The 27,381-nt window shown below is 41.2% G+C and overlaps 1 protein-coding gene and 1 pseudogene across 1 annotated transcript; both read left to right on the forward strand.

Moving 5' to 3' along the window:
* The first annotated feature begins 629 nt into the window (after positions 1–629).
* LOC140237475 (WD repeat-containing protein 7-like) lies at positions 630–27,381 on the forward strand. The gene is made up of 23 exons (XM_072317400.1): positions 630–788; positions 1,705–1,811; positions 2,577–2,655; positions 3,339–3,513; positions 4,595–4,662; positions 5,318–5,437; positions 6,192–6,337; positions 6,695–6,800; positions 7,445–7,613; positions 13,420–13,502; positions 15,113–15,284; positions 16,730–16,950; positions 17,353–17,548; positions 17,842–18,716; positions 20,295–20,476; positions 20,849–20,946; positions 21,673–22,035; positions 22,444–22,644; positions 23,167–23,353; positions 24,039–24,309; positions 25,361–25,543; positions 26,333–26,437; positions 27,158–27,381. Exons 1-23 carry the CDS (start codon positions 630–632, stop codon positions 27,341–27,343), a joined length of 4,452 nt encoding a protein of 1,483 aa, XP_072173501.1. The 3' UTR covers positions 27,344–27,381.
* Positions 8,679–10,251, forward strand: LOC140237796 (tigger transposable element-derived protein 4-like; annotated as a pseudogene).

The raw sequence follows: 27,381 nt of genomic DNA on the forward strand, positions 1-27,381 counted from the left end.
GCCCCTGACGAGGTGCGGGTACCTCGCTATACTAGTGTAGTGTAGCTAGTGGAGTGTGTTGCTTCACCATGTCATAAATCAAATCATGTTTTGCAGCACTGCCATGTCATGGTTACAAATGCATTAAACGTGAGAGATGTCTGCATTATTTAAATTATAACTGTACACGCTTTTTACACCATACACAGACCGTCGTAAATGGCCATAGCTCATACTGTAAACAGGTAAAAGTGGATATTTTCGCACGACTAATTTTTCGCGCTCAGCGGGGTAAGGAGAGTTTCGCACGTTTTTAATTCTGTGGAATCAAGACCTCAACTACTGGAACATATGGCAGGCAAAAATATTCGCGTGCTTTTATTTTCACGCTAGTTTTTAGTTGCGCGAAATGTGCGAAAATTACAACACCGCAAAAATTTCCACATTTTTAATACAGTACGGTACTGAATATTAAAAAAATTCCCTCCATGAAATCCTTTCACAGTGAAGCTTTGCTGTATACGATACCATATTTCATACAAGTTTGTCAGTTTATCTCTGTATGTTTTATGTATTGATATGTGTGTGTTTTCTTTTTCATCGAAGGCCAGTACAAAGCAGGTCCATTCTGCAATTCTGCTGGTTCCAAGATGACGAGCAGTGGGCTGGTGGTGCCCATTGTCTTGTGGGGCAAGACGGCTCCCACCCACTGCGTGTCTGCTGTACTAGTGACTAGTGACCAGCAAACCATTATCACGGGATGCCATGATGGACAGATCATTCTGTGGGACCTCAACGATAACATGAAGGTCTGGTATATAAGTTTTGCTGGGCGGAGGATTTTTTTTTTCCCCAAGAGGATTTTAAACACCCCTGTAGATGTATTGTGCCATCCAACTCCAAGAATGCATTAACTTTTCTCACTTTGTGTTGCTTCTGGCATAGCCCTGTGTATAGAACACTTCTCGCATAGATCTACATTTATACATCTAGATGATATAGTCTAGTCCACATTGATTTCATCTACAAAAATTATTTACATAAGATTGGCCATTAACTCTTTATTCTTGTCTATTGAAACGCAACAATTTTAGAGGAAGCAAAAGCTCTATATACACCAATGAGAGCATTAGTACAAATGTAAGAATTACCCTCACAAGGTACCTTTGGAACAGTCATTTCAACATGCCCAAGGCAATGCACTTAGCTGAGGATGTTTGGACTCTTTCAAAGGTACTGAGTGTTGGTAATTACATGTATACTAGTGTCCAAACAAAATGGTGTGTGATATTTGCTTTCTGAAATGATGATGCGGATCCTTGTTTTCTTTTAACTCACCCTCATCATTAACTCACCCTCATCACAAGTATGTAAAACAATGAAATCTCACCCGATCATTCATCGCGACACCAAAGTGCTAATGGCCAGTCATAAGCAAGATTATTGTTAGGCAAAATAAGTGTCTTGTTATGTGTACGCTCTCAACAAATCATTTGGTTAGGACCTGCTTCATTATTTTGCAGTACCTAGTAATTATATATGCCTGATGATAGTACATTGTACAATTGTATAATGTTTCTTTTTAGCTCTGCTGTGGTACAGTATAAGTTTGAGCATTCTAAGCGACAATAAAATGTATGTACAGGAAATTAGTTAAGAGCATCACCAGTAATTTGCATCAATTTAAGTTTGTCAGTTTGTCTTTGGACTGTCTTGTTTCCTCAGGTTGTGCCAAGGAACATGCTCTTTGGACACTCTTCGTCGATTACATGCCTTGCACGGGCCAATGAGAACTGGGAGTCAGCCAGCTTCGTCAGTGCCGCCGAGAATGGGTGAGACATATCAAAAGTTGTCTGTCATGTGACTTGAATGCACAAATGTACTGTCATTTCGCAAGTGAAAGGCTTCACCTTTACAGTCACTTCATTCATTGCTTTGCTAAATTTGCCTTTAGTTATCAAATCAAAACATGCATGTAAGTTGTCACTGTGTTGAGGAAGTCTCACCACTGAAATAGAAAACTCGAATACCTACAGTACTTGTTACAATGTAGCACTTGATGAAGCCCCATGGTATGAATATCTAAAAAAGCTACTGTCAGTTCATATTTGAGGAGATTTATTTCATTCAAGGTTAAAGTCTGTACTCAAAAGTAGATTTTAGATATTAGTCATATCTATATTTATTGCCCAAAGACAGAATGAGTCTGTTGCTATGTCAAGTTGAATCATTTTTACTTCTCATTTGGTCTACTAGAAGTACCTTTGGTTTCCTTTCGTTTGGGAAGTGAAACTGCAAAAATCTGTCATATGTACCAAGTAAGGACATAGAATGTGTATTTTTTTTTTTTTTTAGTGATATACAGTACATGAATGTGTCAACCATTAGGATGTTAAACAGAACATTTTTCTCAAGCAGTTCATAGTAGATTTGGCATTGATGAAATGTGTAGCTTGAGAAGCATGATTTCTCTATCTTGTGCATTGATTACAATGAACCCACTTATTTAGTGTTAGAATAATGAAAGAAAATTCATTGTCTATCGTAAGTTATGCTCATAATATTTATCTCCCCATGTGTGTGTTTAACACTTTCAGAGAGATCTTCTTGTGGGACGTCTGTGACGGAAGATGTATAGAGCAAACTAAACTTTCTGGTGTACATCTCAACATGCATGTAAATATCCTGGCTCATTTACATTTATATGTCTGTTCCTTTAATACGTAATATATGGCATGAACGCATGATGTTGCGTTATGTCGATACCAGTAAGGAGGCCGTTTCAAAAGCTGAGCAATGAGGACTTTCAAAACTGTTGAGGTTTTGTTATATGTTGCAGCAGATTCAAAATTAGTAGCAAATATGTCATGATTGTCTGAAACTAAAACCGTTGGTGCTGTACTTGACAGTGTGGGAGTCTCTGCCGGTAAAATAATGAGAAGGATCTGTTTATTTCTGATAACATGACTATAAACATTATATGAATATTTCTTCATAGTATATGTTTTGATGTATTTAGCTTCATGCACTCCATGACATCAAAGTCCATCTAGGAGGATTACAATATTTTCCCTAGCCCTTTACATACTACATGAACATGAAGGATTACTTGGAAACCATGCATTAATGATGTACTTGTCCAAACGTCCTCATTAGATTTAGGCTTATAGGTTAAAAAAAAAAAAAATAACACAAGGGAAAAATGTAGCACCAACAAAAATGTAGCAACAACAACTAACAACAAAACTCTATTTAGAACATATAGTGGTAAGTTTATTTGTTGTTTCAATGGAACATTCGTTTATGCCTAGAGTCTACTAACAAAATTGTGTACCTGTACATGTGTACTTCCCGCCCAGCCATACCAGGTGACCCAGGGGTCCAGCAGGGAATGGCGGATCATCTGTCAGGGGTACTACCCCGATGTGCACATACTGGATGCCTCCAGCCTGGAACTGCTCTACACCCTGTCCTCCAAGGTCGCTCCGGACTGGATCTCTGCCCTCTGCGTAGTCCGTCCCCTGAAGAGACAAGGTAGTAGGAAGGGGTCAAATTTGCCCTGCTTTCTACATTTGAAGACTTCGCATTTGTCTCTTGTCAGCCGTTGTCTTCAAAGATATACCATGTGGAAATCATGAGATTAACCCGTTTAGGACAGGCTGATTTGCTACAACACGCATTTGCCATACACACTTGCCCGAGTATACTTGGGACTCGTCTTCAATGGGTTAATAGAAAAGAATACTTCATGAGAGACTATTTACAGAATGTTGCAGAATAAAATGGTAGCATGTTTTATGCTGATATGTTTTTTGTTTTTGTTTTTTTGTTTTCTCCTGCCAAATAGACCTGTTTGTGGTTAGTGATGGTTCAAATGACCTCAAATTTTAATCCACAGAATAAGATGGTTGTAAAGTTACACATCACCCAGTTATGCAATCCAACTTGCTTTTATGTTAAAAAGCTCCCTTGAATGTTTAGAAATGTTCTTTTACTGCAACATTAAAGAAACCATCATGATATTGCTCATTGCAACTCTTTGTCTCATTATGTTTATTTTTCCTGGATGACTTTATCGACTCATGAGCAGAATATAACTCTGAACTGGCTTATAAGATGGTTTTATCATTTATTTTAAAGCAAATGTACGTAGTAATTACGTTCGTCATAGCTGTCCATATAGTTTAATGCAGGAAGTTATTTATGGCTGTGAATTCTCCCCTAAAAATCTTCCCTGAAAAGAAGAAGAAGAAGAAAAAAACTATGGTGCAAGGAATAATTTTCCTGGTAGAACATAGCAATTTGTTATGGATTTTGTTATGACTGCTATACAAAATGTCATTCGTGTAACAATTTCACTGCATTCTGTAGAATTATACACCATATTGTTCAAGATACTGTATACACCTGTATAAATTACCATTCCATTTCAAAAAGAGAAATCATTCCCTTGGATAACACATTACTCATTGGAAATATTTATTTGAATAGTAGATCACATACATGTGAGATGTCTGAAAGATGACTTTCAGGGACAAAACATTCTGTGATTGGTGTTGAGAGAAGCGAAGAAAGTAAAGAAGTTAATAATTTCTCCCATGTTCTCTTGACACAGAGGATGTAGTGATTGGTATTTCAACTTCGGGTATGCTAAAGGTCTGGAACTTGTGCAGTAATGAAAAGGTAAAGTTCTTTCTTGTTCCCACAATTGTATTATCACTGAAATAGCATTGGGGAGGTGGATGTACAGTGTGTAGATATCACAGTCTTCAGAGAGTAGAATGAGGAGAAATCCAGGGTGCTGCATATGCACTTGACTGGGGCTACTACAACTTGCTTGTAGGCAAGTAATATGAGAACCCTGATACTGAGTGGCCCTTTCTTGGCTCCTGGTAGTTGGAGAAACATGTTTTGTAATGTCCAGTAGTTCTCTATAAATGCAGTCTTGAATATAGAGATTAACTTACAGTCTTACTGAGATTAACTCATGTGCATGTGCAAGGTACATGTACACCTATCATGCATACTTGTTTCAATGCGTCGAATTGATTTAAGCTCTTTTGTTTAATTCAGGCCTATAAGTGTCATCTGTGGCTGCCTGAAGGAAAAAAAAAAAAGCCAAGAGTCATGAGAATGACTTGTTTAACTTTTTGTATCTATCCTTCCAAGCTGCCTTATTTCTGTAGCAAGGATTGATAATTGAATGGAGTATCATGGGTAGGTGCATTTCCATCTCCACAAAAGTTTAAATTCATTGTTACGTTGTTCGTCTTTTGCTGCATGTATTGAAGAGCAATTTCCAACCTGTTTTGGTGTACCATTGATCTCTGGTATCCAGGAGACGGAGCCAAAGTATGAGGAGGAGTGTAAGCAGCTCCGCTGTCGGAACGCAAAGTCGCTGGCCGTGTGTGCATTTACTCTCAGGACTGTCCTGGTGGTGTGCAGTAAACAGTGGCAGGTGAGCGCAGAAAACCTACCTCCGCCCCAAACACTTGCACCGCCATCCATCACTCCTTTACTGGTAGTATGCTTTCCCAGCGAGTACTGTCCAGTCTATAGTGAAAAGCTCTCTTGCTTTGAAAACCTTCATGATCGTACGGATGATTCCTTGTGTTGGTCTTGCAAGTAACCATAAATTGCCGGGCTAGTAATGCTGGCAAACTGTTGGTTTCCATCCCCCCCCCCCCCCCTCCCAAAATGTTGCTAGGGTAGTGCACAAACTGAGCAAGTTTTGATACAGTAATCTCTGTGAAGGCTGTTGTGATACAGCAAGGATTAAGAGGATTACACAAAACTTATTCATGGACAGTTAGTTTCAGGTCAGTCATCTGTGCTAATCGCTGAAGAAAGGGAGCCAGAAGAAGAGAGGATTGGTTAACAAAAAGCAAGATAAAAGATTTCTCAAGTCATTATTTTACTTTTGTTCTTAGTCTTAGGAAGAGGAATACCATTTTTTTAAAATAAAGTGTTTAATTTGTTGAAGTGCATGGTTTGAAAAGATATCTATGAATTGCCTCAGAGATATTTTCATATATATATATATATATTTTTTTTTTTGTTCAAATCAGAATCAGATCATTGAAAGAGTAGTAGAACTTTGTTGAAAGGATATATCTTTTTTTAGTCCAATCAAGAGTTTTGTCTTAGTCCGTGTCACATGTCACATGCCTTTTGAACATGGCATATATTTGTTTTTTTGTCTCTCCTTCCAGATCTGTGATGCTGGGGACTTTTCTCAGCTCTGTGTCCAGTACTGTGAGAAAGGGCAGCACTGGTCAGGGGGCGACTTCATCGCGGCCGATCGAGTGCTGGTCTGGAGTAACCAGGGAAAGGGATATCTCTATCAACTTCCTTCAAAGTGAGTGGATTGATCTGTGAGTGTTTGTGTGCGTGTGTGTGTGTGTGTGTGTGTGTGTCTGTGTGTGCGTGTGTGTGTGCATGATGGTACCACAAACAAACTTGTGTTAAATACCAAACACCACAAACATAACAGAAAAATATGGTTTTCTACAGCCCAAAAGTCACATTTTAGGACAATGTTTTATTCTTTTTTTATCTGAATAAAGCCAAAATGTTGTATTGAGAATGCACCAGGCCGCTCAATTTACAGCTTAACAATGCTAAAGCTTCTAACTGTGGCGGAAAGCACACCCTCATACTGTATGGACTATTTATTACTTCATTACTTGACATCTCATTTTTCTTTCCCACCTAGTTGTATTCCAGAGAGCGATGATTTTAGAAGCAGCATTGGCCAGAATCCCGGCACCCCAGCTACAAAACCATTCCTCTACTGTGTGCTGGAGGCTCCTATTGAGAAGGTATGTCAAGAATTGAATGTCCCTTCTTTGTGCTTCTTGCGTGATCAAGGTTTTTCTTTGTATATGATAAAGCCATAAATCATAGCCACAGAATCCAGCTTGTCTCAACACAAAAACTGGTCAGGGACAGTCTGACCAGTGCCACTGTGCAGCGTTGTGTAAAAGGCTAGGTGAAACAGAGAACTGTAACAAAGGATAGAATCTTGTATTCAATCTTTGTATATAATTTAGGGCTGCTTCATGTGTGTAATGCAAGTGCGAGAATCTCTTAGATATATGAATGTTTGATATCTTACTTTAAAGGAGTCATAATGTAATAATGGTAATCAACCTAATGCACTGCTTTATGCCCAGAAAGCTGTCTAGACAAATTTCAAGACTTTTATGTAATCAGACAGAATTTGAAGCGTATTCGACAAAGGTAACCTTACCTGACAGAGTCTTGTTTTTGCACAGTCATTTGAATCGTCATAGCAATACTTGTTATTCTTCTGATTATTTGTATATACAATAAGTTTCTATCTGCTGTATTGAAATATTCTTGTTTTGTGGTACTGTAGTTATGTCTTCAGATATTTAGAAATACCTGTAATTTGACACTTTTTTTTTTGGAAATAAATTTGTAATGTTTTATTTTTTCTTAGCCATTGTCTTGTTCACCTGCCATGACGTTCTTCTACGGAAGACGGGGTCCATTCTACAAACTGTTTGCCTGTGGGGATTCCTCCGGAAGGGTCACTATCTGGAAGATTCCGGAAGTATCGGACAAGGAGCTTAGCTACCTCAAACAAGAGGAATTTGATACTCTGCCAGGTTAGATTTTTGGTGGCATATTTTATAGAGATGTGATAATAATTGCCATTATGATGAATGTTTAATATTTGAGAAAATATGTTGAAGAAGACCATTTTGTGATAGACATAAAATATATCTTTACAATTTAGAAAACAAATAATAATGAGTTACTGACATTACCAAATACCCTTGATGCTAGATCTGTGTACTAAATTCTCTCTAATGTAAATGCTATGTGAAATGTAAGACGATACCATCATAGATATTATTGTGAAAATGGATATGTCTAAAGAAATTTTGTGGTATTGTGGAAATACAGTCAACTTTGGATACCTCGACGTCGGATAAGCCGAATATCACTTACCTCGGAGGCAAATGGAAAGTCCCGATTGTTCCTATGGAGTTTCCGTGTGTTAAAATTCGTGTAGCTCGAAAAAACTAACTCGAAATTTGGTTACCTCGACGTGAAATCTCATGTCCCGACCTTTATTAACTTATTGTATTTCCCAGCATGTTGCTCGAAGTGAAATTCGAACATCACGCACGCAACATTTTCTCCCCGATTAAGCACGCGTGAACAGCGAAGATATGTCACAAATCTTTTCACACTCGATTAAATATTTCGAGACAGATTGCGCTCTCAAAGCAATACACGGCTGGCAAAAAAGAACACCCCAAAACATCCCCCACACCTACCTACACACGTACACGGTATGCACATAGCACCCATGCCAATGGAGTGCTTACAGTAGCACTACGATCTGCCCCAGCATCTCCTTTTCTTTAATTACTGTGTTCTGATTTTGCGATTGTGATAGTCATACCGCGCGCGTAGATTTCTTGACCGCCTTGGCGCACCTGCTTAGGTGTTGACAGTTATATCACTGTCCAAACATCAATCTCCTGCTAAGTGCTTTTCCTTTCATGAAGTTGGATAGACTGCCGGAGCGAATAGCGAGAATATGAATTGCGTAACTTCAATTTCCAAAATGTGAAGGAAACTGGGTACAAATCCTCTTGGCAATAGACTTCTCTGCCATTTTCCTTTGGTCAAAGAGAGCAGCACGTGTATCACTTTCGAACATGGCAACAAAGCGAAAATTGAACGCAAAATCGTATCAGGAAAAATACTCAATCCTCACATTCATGGATGAAAATCCAACATGGAAGAAAAAAGATGTCGCGGCAAAGTTTAATGTGAAGACCAACACACTGTCGGACATGATAAAAAACCGCCACAAAATTGTGCAAGCAGTTGAAAATCCTTGTGATGCTCGGAAGGGCGTCAGGAGAATGAGGCAGATGGCATTCGACAATGTGGATGCGGCTTTGATCACGTGGTTTCGGCAAAAGGAATCTCTGCCCGATCTCCGGCTTGATGGGGAGATGCTGCTTGAAAAAGCCAAATACTTTGCCAAAGAATTTGGTCATGAGACAGCTCCCTCACAGAGCTGGATTGAACGTTTCAAAAAACGACACGGAATAGGCCACATCAAAAAGGCTGGAGAAGCTGCTGGGGTGGATGAAGAGCTTGTCCAAGGCTGGAAAGATGGAAAGCTGACAGATATTCTGAGGCGTTATGACCCGAAGGATATCTACAACGCCGATGAAACTGGTTTATTTTGGCAAATGTTACCAGAGAAGTCCCTCGGGTTTTCAGGGCACTACCTACCATGGAGGTAAACAGCAGAAAACACGTGTCACTGTTCTAGTGTGCGCTAATATGGATGGCAGCGACAAACTCCCCCTCTTTGTCATCGGAAAGAGCAAGCGACCACGCGCATTTAAGAACGTGAAAAAGCTGCCAGTTGCCTACGAAGCCAACAAAAAGGCCTGGATGACGGGAGCATTGTTTGAGGCATGGCTGAGGAAACTTGACGGCAAGATGGAAGAGAGAAAGATCGCAATGGTAGTCGATAATTGTCCGGCCCATCCTCATATTAAGCTGGACAACATTGAACTTGTGTTTCTCCCACCAAATACTACCAGCTTGACCCAGCCAATGGATGGTGGTGTCATCAGAAATTTGAAACAACACTACAGGCACATCCTTGCATTCCGAAGACTTGCAGCGGCAGATGGGGGAATTCCCTTTAAATGGGACCTTATTGACGCTATCATCGCTTTGAAGACGGCATGGAACAAGGTGTCCCAACAGACAATAGCCAATGTGTACAGGCATGTTGGATTCGTTTTTCCGTGTGAGCAAGTAGAGGAAGATGGAGATCGCGGTGAAGAGGGAGGTGTTGAAGACGCACAAGAATTTCGCGGCATCTGGGAGAGATTGGGCGACCTCTTCCCGCTACCTGCCATGGAGAAATACGTAGACGTGGATGCAACAGACACGGGCGTCGAGCTCTTAACGGATGACCAGATTGTTGAAATCACAGGAGTCCAAGAAGACGGCGAGAGCGATGACGAGAACGGTAATGGTGAAACTAGTAGCCAACAGGGGGAGGATTGTGTGCGCAAATCACCTTCGATCAGTGAAGTGAGTCAAGCTCTGAACGTGATCAGGCAGTTTGACATCTTTGAGCAAACACCAGCTGAGCTGCAATTGCTCGTGGAGAACTATGAGTTGTATCTCATGAGTAATTATAAACATCAGAAAAAGCAAACCAACATCACTGATTATAAAATGGGTTCAAGAATGTAGCCAATAGGAAGCGCTGAAATGAGACACACCTCCTTCCTTTACTTCAGTACAATTGCACTGCCTGTAATCCTATGGTAGATTGCCGATCGTCTGTGCGCGCGGCGGCTCCTTTGATGAATTGCATGCATACGCGTACGCGCTGTCAATCCTGTAAACAACTTCTAGTTTGGGCTGCCGGCCGGCCGGCCTGTCTTCCCTTGTGCATAACATATGTGGCGTACGTACGTATACTGTACCGTACTATACGTACACTTTGTACAGTACAGTAGACCAAGCGTTATGGGACCGGACGCGTACATGGAGTCACTTTGAAGAGCAAATCCAACGATTTAGCAGGTTAATTCTCACGCCGTTTTCAGAGTATGTTGTCTAGTAGGCCTATATGAGGAGTCTATATCAAGTCTTTAAGGTAAAGGGTGCATATTCTATGTAAAATAAGTAAGTTTTCATGCGGGTGTCCGGAAACCCAACCCCCCATTATACTTATAGGCCTACTGTATGTGCGGGACTTCCGCGAGTGCGACGTGCGTAAAAGTTTGGGACGAACATCTTCGGACGTCTTGACCCACAAAGGTACGTGAAAAACGCTGAAAAATGATGTTAGTTTTCGAATTTTCGACCCATTTTATAAAACAAATGATGCACAGGATTATTTCGTGGCGTTAGTGTAGGCGTAGCTCACTCTCGGGTATTTACAATGTAGTGCAACATGCACTCGGCTTCGCCTCGTGCATGTTTCACAATTGTAAATACCCTCGAGTGCACTACGCCTACACTAACGCACTCTATCCTGTGCATCATTTGTATACTATTTCGCTGTTAAGGAGTGATGAGAGACAAATGTGATTCGTACATGTTTAATTCAAAGCCACAAAACATGTTTCTAATGAACTTCTGTTAATGTTTCATACCTATTACTAAAATTATCTAGGTACTGATCATGCAAAACCTTCTCCGTTCTTAAGATCAAGCAACTTTAATGCTTTCCCCTCCATTACTTCACGCTTTTCTGTGTACTGACTTATCCATTAAATACAATGGGAAAATATAAATCTGTAATGTAATGTAATCTAATCACTTACTGTTTCGCTGTTAAGGGATTATGAGTGACGAGACAAATGTGATTCGTACATGTTGTTTAATTTCAAGCCACAAAGCATGTATGTTTCCATCGAACTTCTAAATTTGTCATACCTATTATTGAAGTAATCATGCAAAATCTGCTCCGTTCTTAAAATCAAACAACTTTTCTATGACTTCCCCTCCATTACATTACGCTTTTCAGTGTACTGACATATCTATCATATACGACGGGAAAATATAAACCAGTAATGTCGGATTTTAACGTTTGCTTTCATTGTACCATTTGCTGTCTCATACTTAAATTAAGGCTTGGCTTTGCATGTAATATGATTTTAAGTGGTGACCTCATGAAACAGAACGTAAGCAAACGTATACCCAAAGTTGTTTGAACGTAAAACTCGACCTTTGGGTTTCATTTATTTCAGTTCTTGCCTTTCGAGTGATCAATGATCGTTTCTGAAAATACTGTACATTTATGATACAAAATATTTCAACCTCACCCTATGAACTCGTAGGCCAGTTTTCGCTTAATTTTGTCATCGGTTCACCTGCTAGGTCTATGAATAGGCAGAGTACTGATTCTAATTAATGATGACCTCAAAACTATTAACAGACTTTATGAGGTCAGACGTGTACACTGAAGTTCTGTAAACAATTACTTTACCCTGTTATGTCTTGTATCTTACTTGAGTTTTCGGTAATTTAATTTTTTCCCCTGTCAAGCAATATCGTATAAGATTGCTTCTCTTTTTTTATGTGAACAATCACTCTTTGTTAAATGCTTATGATTACAGTAGCAATGTTGGTACTCAGAAGTGGTAGACTGAATGTGATCTTGCGATATTACTTACTTACTGCTGATTGCGGCTGTACATGTATTACATCTGGTTTTGTTTGAATTTGCGTTGTACTGTCTGCCTCGAGCCACCCTCTACGCGACCGTTATTCTCCCAATCACGCATACACGCATACACATACATTGAATGATGTTCGCCACGTGCACGGTGTGTTACCGTTCTCTACACTTGTTTATTGCGCCAGTTTCTCATCCATATAACAACGTGTTCGTCTCGTCAATACAGCATACATAGCTACTGTATGGATAGTATAGTAGTACATAGTAGACAGACACGCGGAAGACCGCTGCGGAGCAGTGCGAGATTGCCGTCGCTCCCTGTAGCTCCATGTGCATGTTTTCACTGGACGTAAATATCAATGATTGTCACTGTTTTTTTGATGAGCTTCGTGTTACACTTTTAAGCCATCAAACATGTGTTGTGCGTAATATTAAAAGTTTGCAAAGCTAAAAATGTGATTCTTGTGATTCTTAATTGTGTATCTGTCTGCTTGGTAAATCTAGTTTTCGACGGGTTCCTCTGCATTATTCTGTAGACACATCACTTCCACATGCAGATACAAATACATGTACTTGTACATTCAGCACGCATTTCTTGCACTCGATTACGTACCGGTATTTTCTTGTTGTTTTTATGGTGATTGGTGATTCAATTGTCCAGCAGAAAATAGTCTTGATTGAAGAACATCAATTTCCATTCAATTTATTCATTTTCAAGTCGACTCCATTCCAATTGGTAAGCATGCAAACAATCGGTAGGCATCATAACAGATACCGTGTTGAACATCGATAAACATTGGATACGTCGAAGAAAATTCGACGTACGCGTACCTCGAATTTCACGTACCTCGAACCATTTTCTTCAGTCCCGACTACTTCGAGGTATCCGAAGTTGACTGTAGTGTGAATGATTTAGGATAAACATGCTCATGTACGATAAAATGTGTGTGTTTTTTTTGGAGGGGGGAATTGGATGGAGAAGATTATATAACATTTTATATAATTTTGATAATGGAAAATTAGATATTTGGTCCTCCAGCCACTCTTTGGAAATTTTTGCTTTGCTTGTGTGTTTATGTTATAATCTCTGAGGAGACCATAGCTTGACAGATATCAAATATATTTTACTATATGATTTTTTTTTTTCCACAGAGAATGTTCATGTACTTTACAATGGACAAGCCTATATTACAATGTCAAAGCATTTTGCATTGATTTCATTTCTATAGTGATGCCACCCACAGCCAGCAATAGTCTCAGTGCTACTTGGGAGTCATGCAGCCCCAAACCAAGCGGCATCATTGATCAACTGGTAAGAGATCTGCACTCATTTCCCCAAATTTCGCCTGTCTATCAGTGTTGTGTGATTTTTTATCCTGATAGGTTAAAAGATACTGTTAAATGTGTCTACATGAAATTGAAAGCAGTTAAATCCAGCCAAGCATTAATTTGAAAAATGTAGACAATTACTTGTATTTATGTTGATACATTGAACACTAGATATGTACCAAGTTCAAGCTAGTTCAAGCTAGTTCATTCAGTACTTTAGACTCAGAGTGATGTATTAAAAGTTAGCAGATTTTTGCCTTTTGATGGCTTGAGATTGTCTTACCTCCTTGTAAAAAGATAATGACAACAGAATGAATGGAGCAACTGATCAAAAATTTTCCTACATCAACGTAAATAAGTATGTTATTTACACTGATGTAGGGCAATTCATCAATCAATTGCAATAAAAACACAACTTGACGCAAGATTTTCATCAATTCAAAAATGAATGTTTCTTCAAGCGCTGCATTTTGATAAATTCAGTATAAAAATATTGCCATCAGGAGCTCACAGTGACCATTCAGCATAAATTGGAAATCAGCATGTGTGAGAATTGCTACCCTTTATGCATTTAAGTATGTTTGCGTGTGTGTTCTTGCTTGTGTTTGGGCATGTGTGTAAGCGTGCATTTATGTGTGTGTTGTGTGTGTATGTGTGTTTGTTTGTGCTCATACCAGTGGTCTTAAAGCCCAAAGAAAGTTCTGGTACGCCTGCAAAAGTTGTCAAATTTTGCTCCAAAATGTGAACGTATGCCTAGGAAATGTGCGGAATAACGCTGTAATAACAAGATATTCGATGGGTAACGACGAAAATGGGAAATATTAACCAAAAACGTTCAGTCTCAGAACTTACCCGAACGGGGTCAGGCTAGACTCGGACTCGGGGATAACTCGGCCTCGCTTTGCTTGACGGCGGGATGAGTTGTATTGGTTGTCCCTCTGGATTGTACAGCGTTGTACTATGCATATGGGAGCGGCCTGTATAAACTACATTGTAGCGTTCTGGCTACTCGCAGTAATGGTCCGAGTTGTTACAATGCGCGCATCAAAAACCTCTTTGGCGCGCATGCAAAATTAGTGTGCGCCTCTCAAGCACCTCTAAAAACAATCAAAGACGCTTGATAAACAACATCAAAAACTTCAAAGACCGCGCGTCTCAGCAACTGAGGTGATGTGCGTATACTATATGGCAATTGTTGCTATATAGGCTTGAGGACCGCGCGCTGTCCATTTGTTTTGTACAGGATTAGCACGCACTTTCCTGTCTGCTCATCAAGGCCTCGTTTGGTACCCGTAGTATTGAGTACTGATGAACATGGCGATCACGAACTGTGTGTAAATTGTCTGAAATAGGGTCGAGTTTTCCCTGAGACTGAGTTAGTCTGGAGCCTTCTGGAATAAAAGTCGGTCTACCGACTTTTATTATTTTTCTCAAAATACTCCAAAACGACTCATCATTCCGGCAAACCGCGTCAGCCAGGTAAGTTTCTTTGTAGACTCTTTCGATATATTGCAAGCAAATATGAAATGGTGTCAGACGGGTTCTCAGGCCCTTACCAGAACTTAGTTTTCACTTTAACATCTGTAATTTCAGAATCTGGCCAGTGACGGAACCCAAGAGAAGCAACTGGTTGTGACAGCCAGCGTCTACATCCCCAGCCAGGGCTGGATTGTCTGTGGTAGGCAGGACGGGAGTATTGCCATCGTTCCCGCTGTACAGACTGCCATTGCTCAGCTGCTTGAAGGCCCTCACACAGCCAGGAGAGGTAAGACAGCTGTCAGCATTAGGAACATCTTTCTCTTTTACTTCACATTGGTGCTGTTGTTGTTCTATTTTCATTTTTGCAACCTGTTTCTAACAAGACTCCAAAATCCTTTAGACTTTATGCAGGACTAACTGGCAGTGGCTCGATTGCAACTGGGTATAGAGAATGAATTTGCTATATTACGGACAAGTTAACCATTTAACCCTAAAAAGACTGGGCTATTTTGATGCCCCGTAGGACTGGGGGGGGCTCATTGGGCCCCCCCTAAGATCTTGGCCGTTGACCGCGTGATTGCAAGGAAAATTGGCACGCGCGTCACCCACAAGGTAATCTACAAAACTGAATAGGTAATTATTTCACAAGTATTCAAAATTATTTTTTAAAAAATTAATTATGCTAATTTATGCATGAATTTTTAAAAAATGGCTGTAAATCTGTAATCAAAGGTCCAAAACTGCTGATTTTTAGTTTAGGTACTCTGTGTAGGATTCTTATCGAATGTACATCAAAAAAAATGGCGGTATAAAAAATTTTTTCTTATGTATTTTATTGTTTTTAAACTTTTTTATATATTTATTTGTTTTCGACTTCTTGTTTTTTATTGTTTTTTTTAATGGAAATCATTATCAACACTATTTCAATCATAAACAACATGAAATTAATTGATTTTGATCAGTAAAAGTAAAAATGATGAGACATTTATGAATTTTGGTCAGAAACAGAATTTGCATTGGATTTGTACATGAAATCACGTTTTTGAGCAATTTCTGGTCTGACATGCACTTAGAAAATATTGCATAACTTCAGAACCGCGTACCTGGGCATCGTGAATTTGGTCTCAAAAGTTGCGCAAGACTTGAAAGAAAAAAGTCATAAAAAGTCGTGGCGTGAGATTTTTACGTTCCAGATTTATCGCGAAAAATGTCGAGGGGGGGGGGGCCTAAAAAGCCCCCCCCCCCAGTCTTTTTAGGGTTAACCAGAGGCCTGTTTCATGGAGGGTTTTGGCTCTGATTGTGTTGCTTATTGCTTGATGTCTGGCTGCTGATGTGGTAACTCATTGGTAAGTTGCAAGTTGCAATTGTGAAGTGTTTGTTGAGCCAGGGCCCAGTAGCTATTTTGTGAAAGTGTTCCACATGTTTCATATTTATGGAACTCATGGTATATTGGTAAATACTCAAATTCACTAATTTAAATGATTGAAAATATGATTTTCTTACTGAGTGTCAACCTAGAACAGACCAACGGGTTTAGGTGTGAAGTCTTTAACTTTTCAGATATTACGGTTTCTTTTCTCTGTGCCACAGCTGGGATTCAGTATTTATATGTTTTAATGGCAACTTGCAGTGTACAATGATTTAGGTGAAAATTGTGTGCTGTTTTTTAGTTTTCATTAGTCCATTTTGCCAAACAACTGAAGTGAATTGTGCGATTTTTGTCTGTCCTAGGCTGGCCCCCTCATCGCATCCTTCGTGGTCACCAGGGCAAGATCACGTGTCTCATGTACCCCAACCAGGAGCACACCCGCTACGACCCCGCCTACCTGGTCTCAGGCGGAGTCGACTTCACCGTCTGCCTCTGGGACATCTTTGCTGGCAGCATGCTGCACACGTTCTGTGTCCATGGTGGGGAGCTCACGAGGATCGTTGTACCACCGGCGGAGTGCAATGTGAGGATCCTGACTCCTTTGAGGAAAAATTATGAATACAGCTTGTGTTGACTTCTTGTGAAATTTAACATACAAGTCATGGCAGACACCTTGATATCATCAGAGTAATTAGGTTTACTTCATTTCTGTCAGCTCAACAGCAGATGTTGATGTGCATTTATAAACTGGAAGACAATTGGGATAAAGCAGTCAATCAGAAATAAGTTGATATTGACCATTGCTAATAGTATTGTAATGTGGTTCTTCTATTTAAAGTTATTATATTAGGTTGCATTGATCGGTCTTCTCTCTTAACTTTCCCAACAGCTTACTAAGCATAATTACTTCATTTGAATGGATAATTTAATTGAAGAGGTGTCTGTATCTCAAATGTATGCTTCTATCTGCCGTGCATCTTTTCAGGCTCGTGTCCTAACCTGTGTGTGTACCGTGGCCAGTGACCACTCAGTGGCCCTCCTCAGTCTGAGGGACAGGAAGTGCATGCTTCTTGCCAGCCGACACCTCTTCCCCATCAGACACATCAAGTGGCGGCCGGCGGAGGACTTCCTCATCGTTGGCCTGGAGGACAATAGTGTGTTTGTCTGGCAGATGGAGACGGGTGAGAATGGTGCAATTTTGGTGTGATTGTCTCTGTGCTGTATTATGTGTCCATAATATGTGTCTACAATGTGTAGATTATTGGCAATTATTAGCATCCAGCAATAAACTTTTCATTCAGAATAATAGTGATTTAACACCTCTAAATATTTTACATGAGAAGTCTCAGTTTAACTTTATTTTTTTCTTCAGAATTCCATGTTAGGGTATTGGATTTTTGGTTTAGTATCACATGAAATTATAGTAAAGTCGTAGAAGAAATATGAGTAAAAGTGATAACTTTCTTGTTTGCAGGTCATCTAGATAGGGTGGCAGAAGGGAGTACAGCTGAAGACATACTAGAAGCGTGCGATGCTTCGGGAATCACAACGGAGATGATGCTGACCCCAGCACAGAGCATCGCTCAGGCCTTCCGCCGACGCAGCCTGACAGCCATCAAGAATGCAGCACACCGCACACTCCTGGCTGCTGCTCAGGGCTCCATGCTGAACGTCCCAAACAGCGGGGACATCGCAAACAAGGATCCGTCTCATGCCCTCACCATCCAGGCCATCAAGTCCAATGTGAAGGACCCAGACTTCCACGTCCTCTTCTTCGACGCGGAGAACCTGATCGTGCAGCTGCTGACGGACAAGAATCTGATACCAGGTATCATCAACAGGGGCGCCCAGGGGGAGATGGCTAAGATGGCGGCTCAGATGGCCAAAGCTGGCTCGGGACAGTCGCCCAAGCTGTCTCAGAAGGTTGTGGGCTTCATCTCCAAGCACATAGAGAAGCAGATGAGAGACAGCGATTCGGACTCCGACGACATGGGGTCGTTGCGGCCACCGAAGGCCTCCCAGTCGCACACGGGAGCCAGGCGCAAGGGGCCGAAGCACCTGACCCTGGAGTCCAACCACTTGACCCTCGACATCGCCCAGCTGTTCATGTCCTGCCTGCATGCCTGGGGCCTCGACCCCACCCTGGATGAGATCTGCGCACACAAGCTGGGACTACTGAAGCCCTTCTGTCCCGTCTCCTTTGGTCTGCTGTCTCATGGTGCCCACATGTCTCTCATGCTGCCCGGTTGGCACCACCTGATGGCCCAGGAAGCCACACCGGCCCACTCTCCAGATCCCAGCACCATGTCGGCCAAGGAGGCCCTCGAACTGAAGAAAAGAAGCCACCAGGTGAGCATGGTGGCTTTTATAACTAGAAAAGCACTCCGAGAGCGCAGACCTCCGCCAAGCAGCTAATTTGCACCGATGTCTGCCCAAAGAGATTTTCTCCTCTCCACCACTGGGGAAAAGCTCTTTGACCTTTTCCATAGAGATTAGTGATTTCCATCCGTAACAGTATACAGTACATGCTGAAAAATTTCCCAATTTCCCAATATAGAAGCCTTTGTTACGTCATAAACCCTCAGCTGCACGGCGCGCCTTGCCCTAGCAGAAACTAGAACACACACTTTAGTGCACGCATGCAAACCTCAAATACGTGCAGCCTGAACTCCCAAGTTCATTGACCCTACCTGCAAATATATCAAAAATCCTTCATAAATGCCCCCAAAATTCTTGGATCACTACCAAAAGTTAATCGTTTGTTACTTGTGTCATTCTCTACCTTTCCTGCAAGTTTCATCCCAATCCGCTAACTACTTTTTGAGTTATTTTGCACACGGATAAACGAACGAACGAACTAACAAACAAACCAATGGTAACGAAAACATAACCTACCCCCTTGGCGGAGGTAATTATATCCTTTTGGTGCATGTCTAACAGGATTGCTGCTGTATCATGAAAACAGAACTAATGATAAATCTTGTCTTTTACCAGCAGTCTGGATATAGTTTACTTGTTAATGTTTTGTTGGAAGGGAGTTTTAAATTTTTGTGTGTAGTAGAATTTGGTGCTCTATTCTAATGCACATGATTGTATGTCATTTTGTGTTTAGATATATGTTCATATGGAGCATTAGAAATCACATAAAAGTATGTGTAATATTTCGTACATCAAGTGATTATCTGTCAAACTTTTTGGATTTCCATGCTGATTTGAAGGCATGGCTGAAGAAAAAATTAGTTCCTACAGCTGCAAATAGATTTGAAATATGGCAACAGAACAGTGTCAGAAAATGTAGTTCCACATTTGCCTGTGAGGTTGTATACTCAGTATCAAGTGCAGCTAGGTACGTGAGCAGTGCTGGAAGAAATTCAGCAATGCAAACAGTGTTGTCCGAGTATGTAACAAACTCATTTATATGGATTTGTATCATTCAACAGTATATTTTAATAGACTATGTATTGATATCACACTCACACTTAAATGTAGATTGTCTGCACCATTCTGGAAAATGATTTGGACTTTTTTTCTGTGGTAATCTCAGAGCTTACAACTAATGTAATGTGTGTTCACAACATTTAAGTGCATTTTTTTTCCATATAGAAGAATATGATTTTTTTAAGGGAAATATGTTTTTTTAAGGGAAAATATGTTTTGTTTGGTTTTGAATTTCACTGGGCATGCTAGGTATGTGTAGTTTTCCCATATTTTAGCTGAAATATATTTATCCCCCCCCCCTTTTTTTTAACTCTGCAGCAGTGCATTTTTACATCTGCAAAGGTTGCAAGTCCTGTAGTGTGCTGGAAATATTCCTTTCAGCCCCTACTATTTAGCAGCCTTTGAGTAGTTTTGTCTGACTTCAAATCAGACAAAGAGAAAAGGAAGAAATAGTATACAGCTGAGCCTAATTTCCCCCCCCCCCTACAGGAGCCTCCCTCATTGACCACCCCAGATAAGCCCAAGCCAGGCTACCTTGGCCACTGGGAGTTGTCTCGGGCGGTCACCACGCAGCACCTCCTGTCGGTCATCTCTGTGGCCAACACGCTCATGGGAATGAACAACGCCAGCTTTGTCATGCTGTCACACCTGCGCAAGCCCAAGGCCAAGAGGTATGGCATGGTACCATCGACCAGATGGCTCGAGTGATTTTAAAGTTTTGTTCTTAAACTGCTCTGGAAAAGGGTGAAAAGAGTTATAAGGCATTTGTGTGTCAAAGAGTGAAAATTCAAGCGTTGAAGTGATACTAGGAAAGGAAATTTTCATCTTTGGTCGTGAGATGAAAAGATAACTGTTGAAGCATTCATGTTACCTGTGCAGACAAAGAATATGATTACTGTAAGATTGATAATGTTACCTCTTATTGTCAGGCTGGTTAATCTATTTATTGGCTGCCCATGTTATTTTGGAAGGATTGCTCAATATGGAAGGCAATTTTCCGAATTGTGTAAAGATTGTTTCATCTTTGACATTGTCACACACAGATCCAGGAGCAAGGGAGGAAGGGATGAGACAGATGGCCTGGAGAATGGAACGGATGATTTAGCAGATCTCACTCCAGAGCAGGCTCAAATCAAGCAAGGTCAGCAAAATTATCTTGTCAATATTTCATTTGTTTGTTTTGTTCTGTGAGGATTTTATGCCATGAGTCCACACAGAGTCTGCAAAGGTAACAGGGTTTGACCTTTGACAGGCCAATGGCCTTTGTCATTCCCACACATCTGCTGCAGTTCTTACTGTTTTTACTGTGTGTATATTCTACTGTAACTGTCCTCGTACTGCTTGTGTTTTGTTTTGTGTATATTTCTGTGTTATGTTCTGTACATACGTATATGTCTATTTTTTTGTTTTTTTTGTTGAAAGATGTGAAATGAATTGAATTGAATTTAAGAGTCCAAGATTTATCTCTAAGTTCCAAGAAGACATCACTTTTTGATAGTCTTTTCAGTTGCAGTACCTTCAGGAGATAGACAAAAAAATTCACTAATTTCACATATGGAAATCTTATTACATTGATAGTCATATCTAGGAGTATAAAGAATACTTAGAAAGTACATCTGATTGATGACAAACAATGGAATTTAAAGTGAGTGTTTGTGTTGCACTAGCCATACTCAATATCAATATGTCATTGAATGCATTGATTACTGTGTCTAGTTACATGATCACTCCATAATTAATTCTTTAAGTAATGGAGTGGTTTTGTTAGAGTATCTATTCATCAGAATTGCATTCACCAAGTCATGAAGTTTGTTATGTCCTTGAATGTAAATTTTAACCCCTTGGTGAATGCCTGTTGCATTTTCAGGTTGGAGCCTCCTGGCAGCCCTCCACTGCGTCCTCCTGCCTGACCTTCTGGGTAGCGTGCACTACAAGCCCCCTCACCTGGAGATGCTGGCCCGGCGGTGGCAGGACCGGTGTCTGGAGGTGCGCTCCGCCAGCCAGGCCCTCCTGCTCGCCGAGCTCCAGCGCATCGGCACCGACGGGCGGGAGGAGGTCATCAACCTCTGGGCACCCCACCTGCCGCACTACGTGGACTCGTCCGTCAGCCTCACGGCCCCCATGCAGACCGGGCAGAGTCCATTGGCCGGCGGGGGGATGGGGAGGGATCACCCGGACTCGGGGAGCAGCGAGAGCTCCGAAGTGGAAAACGAGGAAGAGATTCTATCAGGTATGCAAAATGCAAAGGGATGTCATACGGAAATCAAGTTCAGTAAGACATGGACATTTGTAAAACCCTTCTTGTATAATTGGTACTGAGCTAAGAGTCCCCTGTGTAACAAATGTAGATAGTGAGAAAAGAGTAGCGCTTCTTAGCGTTTTGACCTAATTGTTTGTCAGTATAGAAAGTTCAATCCTGCTGAACCTTTTTTTTCCAAAAACATAATATTACATTATTGCCTTCCCCAATCGTGCATATGTCCATGGTAATCACTGCTGGATTCCATAAGTCTTTTTACCTCTTGAAAATAAGTAGCTAGACTCCAGATTAATATGTTGTAGTATATTTCATTGAAAATGATGTATGAATTTACCAATTTTTGTATAATTTCTCTTTTAAATGTCTGCACATGTTCAGGTGACTCTCCAATCCGCAAGGTGTCATCATCGTTTGAATCCCGTCGCAAGCAGGCCACTGCCATAGTGATGCTGGGGGTGATGGGGGCGCAGTTTGGGGCAGAGATCCAGCCCAGCAGACAGAGGGCGCCAAGTAATGCCAGCAATCGTCCAATCCAGCAGGGCTTCGGGCTCTCCGACTACTCGCTGGCGAGACATACAGGTACAGATTTTTGTGTAATGGAAAGAAAAGACCAGTGATAGAAAGTTTATCAATTCTTCCGTATAAAGAGTGAGTCATTGTCAAAAATAAGGCATTTTGTTTCATATTAATGTAGTGGAGGTAGCAGTTGAAGTTGGTAAATGATGGTTATGTTTCTTTCTCATTGCAGGATGACCTAGTGATGTGTAGAAGCATCTTATTTTTATGTGTGCCTGTGTATATGTGCGGAGCCCTGAAGAAAGAAAAATCCTCTACCAATTGTTTCCTTTTAGGAGTAGTCTACTGGAAATGGCTGCAAACTTCACAATTCTTACTTTTGAATAGATATGATGTGATAGCGATTTTTTGTTGAGGGTCAGAACATGCACCTTAACCTGTTGAAGACGAGTCCAGTGTATACTCGGGCAGGTGTCTATGGGAAATGCGTATTGTAGCAAAATCAGTCCATCCTCAAAGGGTTAACAGAATGTGTATCAGATTTGTACATATATGTCTTTTTAAATTTTTTGACTCACAAACCAGCCCAAGCTCTTGCATTCCTGCTGCTCCAGCCACCCAGCAACAAGCTGCCCGCCCACACGCCCATCCGCAGGGCGGGGATTGACCTGATGGGGCGTGGCTTCACGGTGTGGGAGCCCTTCATAGACGTCTCTGCTGTCCTGCTGGGTCTCCTGGAGCTGTGTTGCGACCCCACCCTCTACTCAGCTTGGTGAGGGACAGGAATGAATGTATGCTCGTGTTCTGGCAACGCGGTGATGGTGGTGATGACAAAGAAGATGGTGATAGTGACGATGATGCTGATGTTTGACAAGAATGCTATTAAAGTTTGATGTTTCTGTTGGTGCTAACAATGATCATGATGTTAAAGAGTTGCAATGGAGCCAGTGATAATGATGAGGGAGGTGGTAATATGAGAACCATTCGTACCATGGGTTGATGATGATAATGATGATGTTGACTGTGATAGGCATAGTCAATTTGATGGTTATTGATATCAAAGATGGTGATGGGAACAGTGCTGATTATGATGATGGCTACAACAGTGTTGATAACTATCTTACAGTGAAACTAAAAAGTGATGCTGGTAGTGGATATCACAAGGACATTCTGCAATTATTTAGAATCACTTCATTTTTAGAACATTTTACACGTACTGCAGTAGTATAATTGCTAATGAGAAGACCAATGCAGCACGTAAGACATTTCAGCATTTTTACCATGTGCTGGTTTCATAATAAAGTGAACATGAAGTTTGTAATGATGAAATTGCTGTGTGATGCTGGTCTACAAAAAACGTCTTGGGCCAATAAATCTAGATATCGTGTCAAATACAGCTTTATCTAATACTGGATTGTCTAAATCATTCCTTACCAATCGACATCTCCCATGTGCAGCATCTCCAGTGGCCTGCCCATCACTCCAGCAGCGGACTCCTGTCGTAGTGCCCACCACGCCCTGTCCCTCATCGCCACGGCACGCCCGGCGACCTTCATCACCACCATGGCCAAGGAGGTGGCCCGGCACCAGGCCATGGCCTCCAACGCCCAGGTGCCAGCCAGCGTGCTCAACACCAGCCCCCTCCAGAAGGCCAAGGCCGAGATCCTCCGCATCATCGAGCTGCTCATTGAGAAGATGCAGAATGACGTCGCCGACCTTTTAGTGGAGGTGACCGCTTTGCAGACTTACAGCCTCTTCTTTTGTGAATGATTAGTACAGTGCACTTTTATTATAACAGACACAGTTATAATGAAACTCTGGTTACAATGTAGTAAAAATTCAGGTCCCAAAACTATGATCTATATATCTTCATATGCTTATTGTTCGGCTATAACAAAATTTTGATATAACGAAAAAGATTTGCCAGTCCAGAGGACTTCATTATAACAGAAGTGCACTATGCTACCGTAAAAGTATAAACTTCATGAATTTCGCACAACATGAAAGTACCACAATAACAAAAACATGCAAATTTTTTGTTTGCTATATGTAATATATTTTATATCTATATTTTGATTCAGTGGAATTAAAAACACAGGAAATTTATCTTACTTGTCTGAGAGCGAAACATTACTCACATGAAATTTTCACTTTCACAGTAACATGCTTCCTCAATGTTGTTTTACTACACCTATGTTACTAGGAATTGTGAATTGATTAAACTGAAATAGTCTAGAGTTGCGTACAGATGCAGAAAAGGCAGAGCAGCATTGCCATCTTTAAGTTGTGGTGATCATCAAGGGTAAAGACAAATTCAAAATGTTTCCTTGTGTGCCAAGAAGGAATAAAAACAGTTCAATAAGCTCTCCATTATGTTCCCCTTTAGGTTACTGTTTATTGAGTTTCACTTAGCTCATTATTTTTTACATAGTTAGTGTTATGATAACTGGTGATGGTATGTTAATAAGTAATACCTGTTTACTTCATATACGGGATATTTAAGGACAACTTTGCTTGATAATCTGAAACAGTCAAATATGTCCCAGATTAGGACACAGTCAATAAGTTCTTTTCCTCCAACTTTATACATCATTCATTTCTGGTTTGGTTACATATCGAAATCACTGCCTTGCAATTGTCATATCTTCTTTGAATATGGCCGAAAGATTTATAGGTGTAACAGCTTTGTTTTTCTTTTAAGACAGTGCCACAACCAAAGAAATTGACCACTCCTTGATCCATCTCCATCTCTCCTTTTCCTTTCCGATGTCCACCTCAGGTAGTGGACATCGTGGTGTTCTGCCTGGAGATCTCCCAGGTGAAGGCCAAGGGACTAATGGAGGTCTTCCCTCTCATCTGCCGCTTCAACATGCTCAGCTACTGCCCCAGCAGCAAGCGGCTGGCCGTGGGCGCCAAGGCAGGAACCATCACCATGTATGACCTCAAGAGTGGCAAGGCGCAGGTCAGTCTCCCCCCCCCCCTTCCATCCTTGCTGCACCATCCATGCCATACTCCTAATTTCAAGATTGTTGCAAAAGAGGACAATATAAAAGCAGACTTTAAAATTAATTAATGAATAAATACAAGCCAAGATGTCTTCACCCCCCCCCCCCCCCTTGATTTTTCTGGGTGGTCTTTGGTTGTTTAAACATTTGGTGCAGAATTAAGATCTAATCAAACTTGTATCAATTACACACTTGTGAGTAGAGTTGTGTATGTCAAATTTCAACTGCTTTAAGAAACCTTGGCAATTCCTTCATATTATGTTGTAAAATAACAATGCTTGTGTAGCAAAGCTGCCTTTCAAGGGATGCCTATGTGTCCATTTTGTTCTGAAGAGCAGATTGTATTTGTGTGAAACATAATGGTTGTTTCTTGAGTCACACAAAATGTTTCATTTCAATAACTGCTCCTCAGCCTCATGAAATGATGCGTTGCCCGAGGGGCAAAAACAAATCATGTGTGAATTAAGTGCGTAGCTTTAGCATGCAGTGGACACACATACCGCATACCAGCCTGCCTGATGTGACTGGCCTGATAAAGTCGCAAGCGATGATGGGACATGGGATGTAACGCCTAGTACTTGCCCACGCATATATGGGTGTCCCATTAAGCAGTTTTTGCCCCTCAGCATGGCCTGATGACGTCATTGGAACCTCGTCTATTTAATACCAGAATCGGTGTTCAACTGTGGAAATCACAAAATAGTACTTTCATGTTGTGGCCGTCATTTCATTGAACCCACTCCCAGATACTCTCTGGACACCAGACGGCGGTGACGGCCCTCTCGTTCTCGCCGGACGGTAAACATCTCGCCTCCTATGCCTTTGGCGACACCAAGCTCTGCTTCTGGCAGGTGAGTTTGACAAGCTGTGATGGAAGACAGCTAGCTTTTGGTACGCAATTAGGACTTAGGTGTACCTGATCTCTAAATGGTGTCACGACATGATTTGCTCTTGTGACTATAGCTCGGGTTGTATTTTTTCCAAGGACTTAAGGTTAGGGTTGCAATAGAGTTTAGGTTTAGTTTGATTGAGGATTAGGATTAGGGTTAGGGTTATGTTTGTGGTAGGTTTTGTGTTTGGCTTTGCGTGCAGATATTTCATGTACATTTCATTCACCAAGCTCTGCTTCTGGCAGGTGAGTTTGACAAGCTGTGATGGAAGACAGCTAGCTTTGGGTGCGCAAATAGGACTTAGGTGTACCTGATCTCTAAATGGTGACACGACATGATTTGCTCCTGTGACTATAGCTCGGGTCGTATTTTTTCCAAGGACTTAGGGTTAGGGTTGCAATAGAGTTTAGGTTTAGTTTGATTGAGGATTAGGATTAGGGTTAGGGTTATGTTTGTGGTAGGTTTTGTGTTTGGCTTTGCGTGCAGATATTTCATGTGAGCAATTGTCGCAGGAGCAAATATCATGGAAACCTCTGTGAATACTTTGATTAGGTTCAACTTCTTGTTCAGTACTTGGTAAAATGAATTTTGTATTATGACTGACAAAAACAGGATGCTACAAAAACAATATGAAAACCTGCTAGCCTCCCACATGCTGTTCTTATCACTCTCTCCCCCCAGTCCGGAGCCTCCCTTCTCGGAGGTATGATCAGTTCGTCCACCAAGTGCGTCAAGTGCTACATGACCAAGCCCTTCTCTGGAAGCTCCACCGCCAACCAGCTCCGCCAGGTGACCGTGACGTGGCCGCACAGCAAGGCGGCCATCTTGCGCTACATCGACGGCACGATGGACAAGTTCAGCCTGTGATGGGGAAGGATGGCGGTATCTCTGTCCTCCATGGTATC

The sequence above is a fragment of the Diadema setosum genome, chromosome 14 (genome assembly GCF_964275005.1).
Source record: "Diadema setosum chromosome 14, eeDiaSeto1, whole genome shotgun sequence".
Lineage (NCBI taxonomy): Eukaryota > Metazoa > Echinodermata > Echinoidea > Diadematoida > Diadematidae > Diadema > Diadema setosum.

What these genes read in the sequence shown, in the direction of transcription:
- LOC140237475 (XM_072317400.1), top strand. Translation starts at nt 630, where the DNA reads ATGACGAGCAGTGGGCTGGTGGTGCCCATTGTCTTGTGGGGCAAGACG. An exon ending in ACTTGTGCAGTAATGAAAAG is followed by an intron (nt 4,663 to 5,317) that starts GTAAAGTTCTTT and finishes TCTGGTATCCAG; the next exon opens with GAGACGGAGCCAAAGTATGA. An exon ending in GGAATTTGATACTCTGCCAG is followed by an intron (nt 7,614 to 13,419) that starts GTTAGATTTTTG and finishes TCATTTCTATAG; the next exon opens with TGATGCCACCCACAGCCAGC.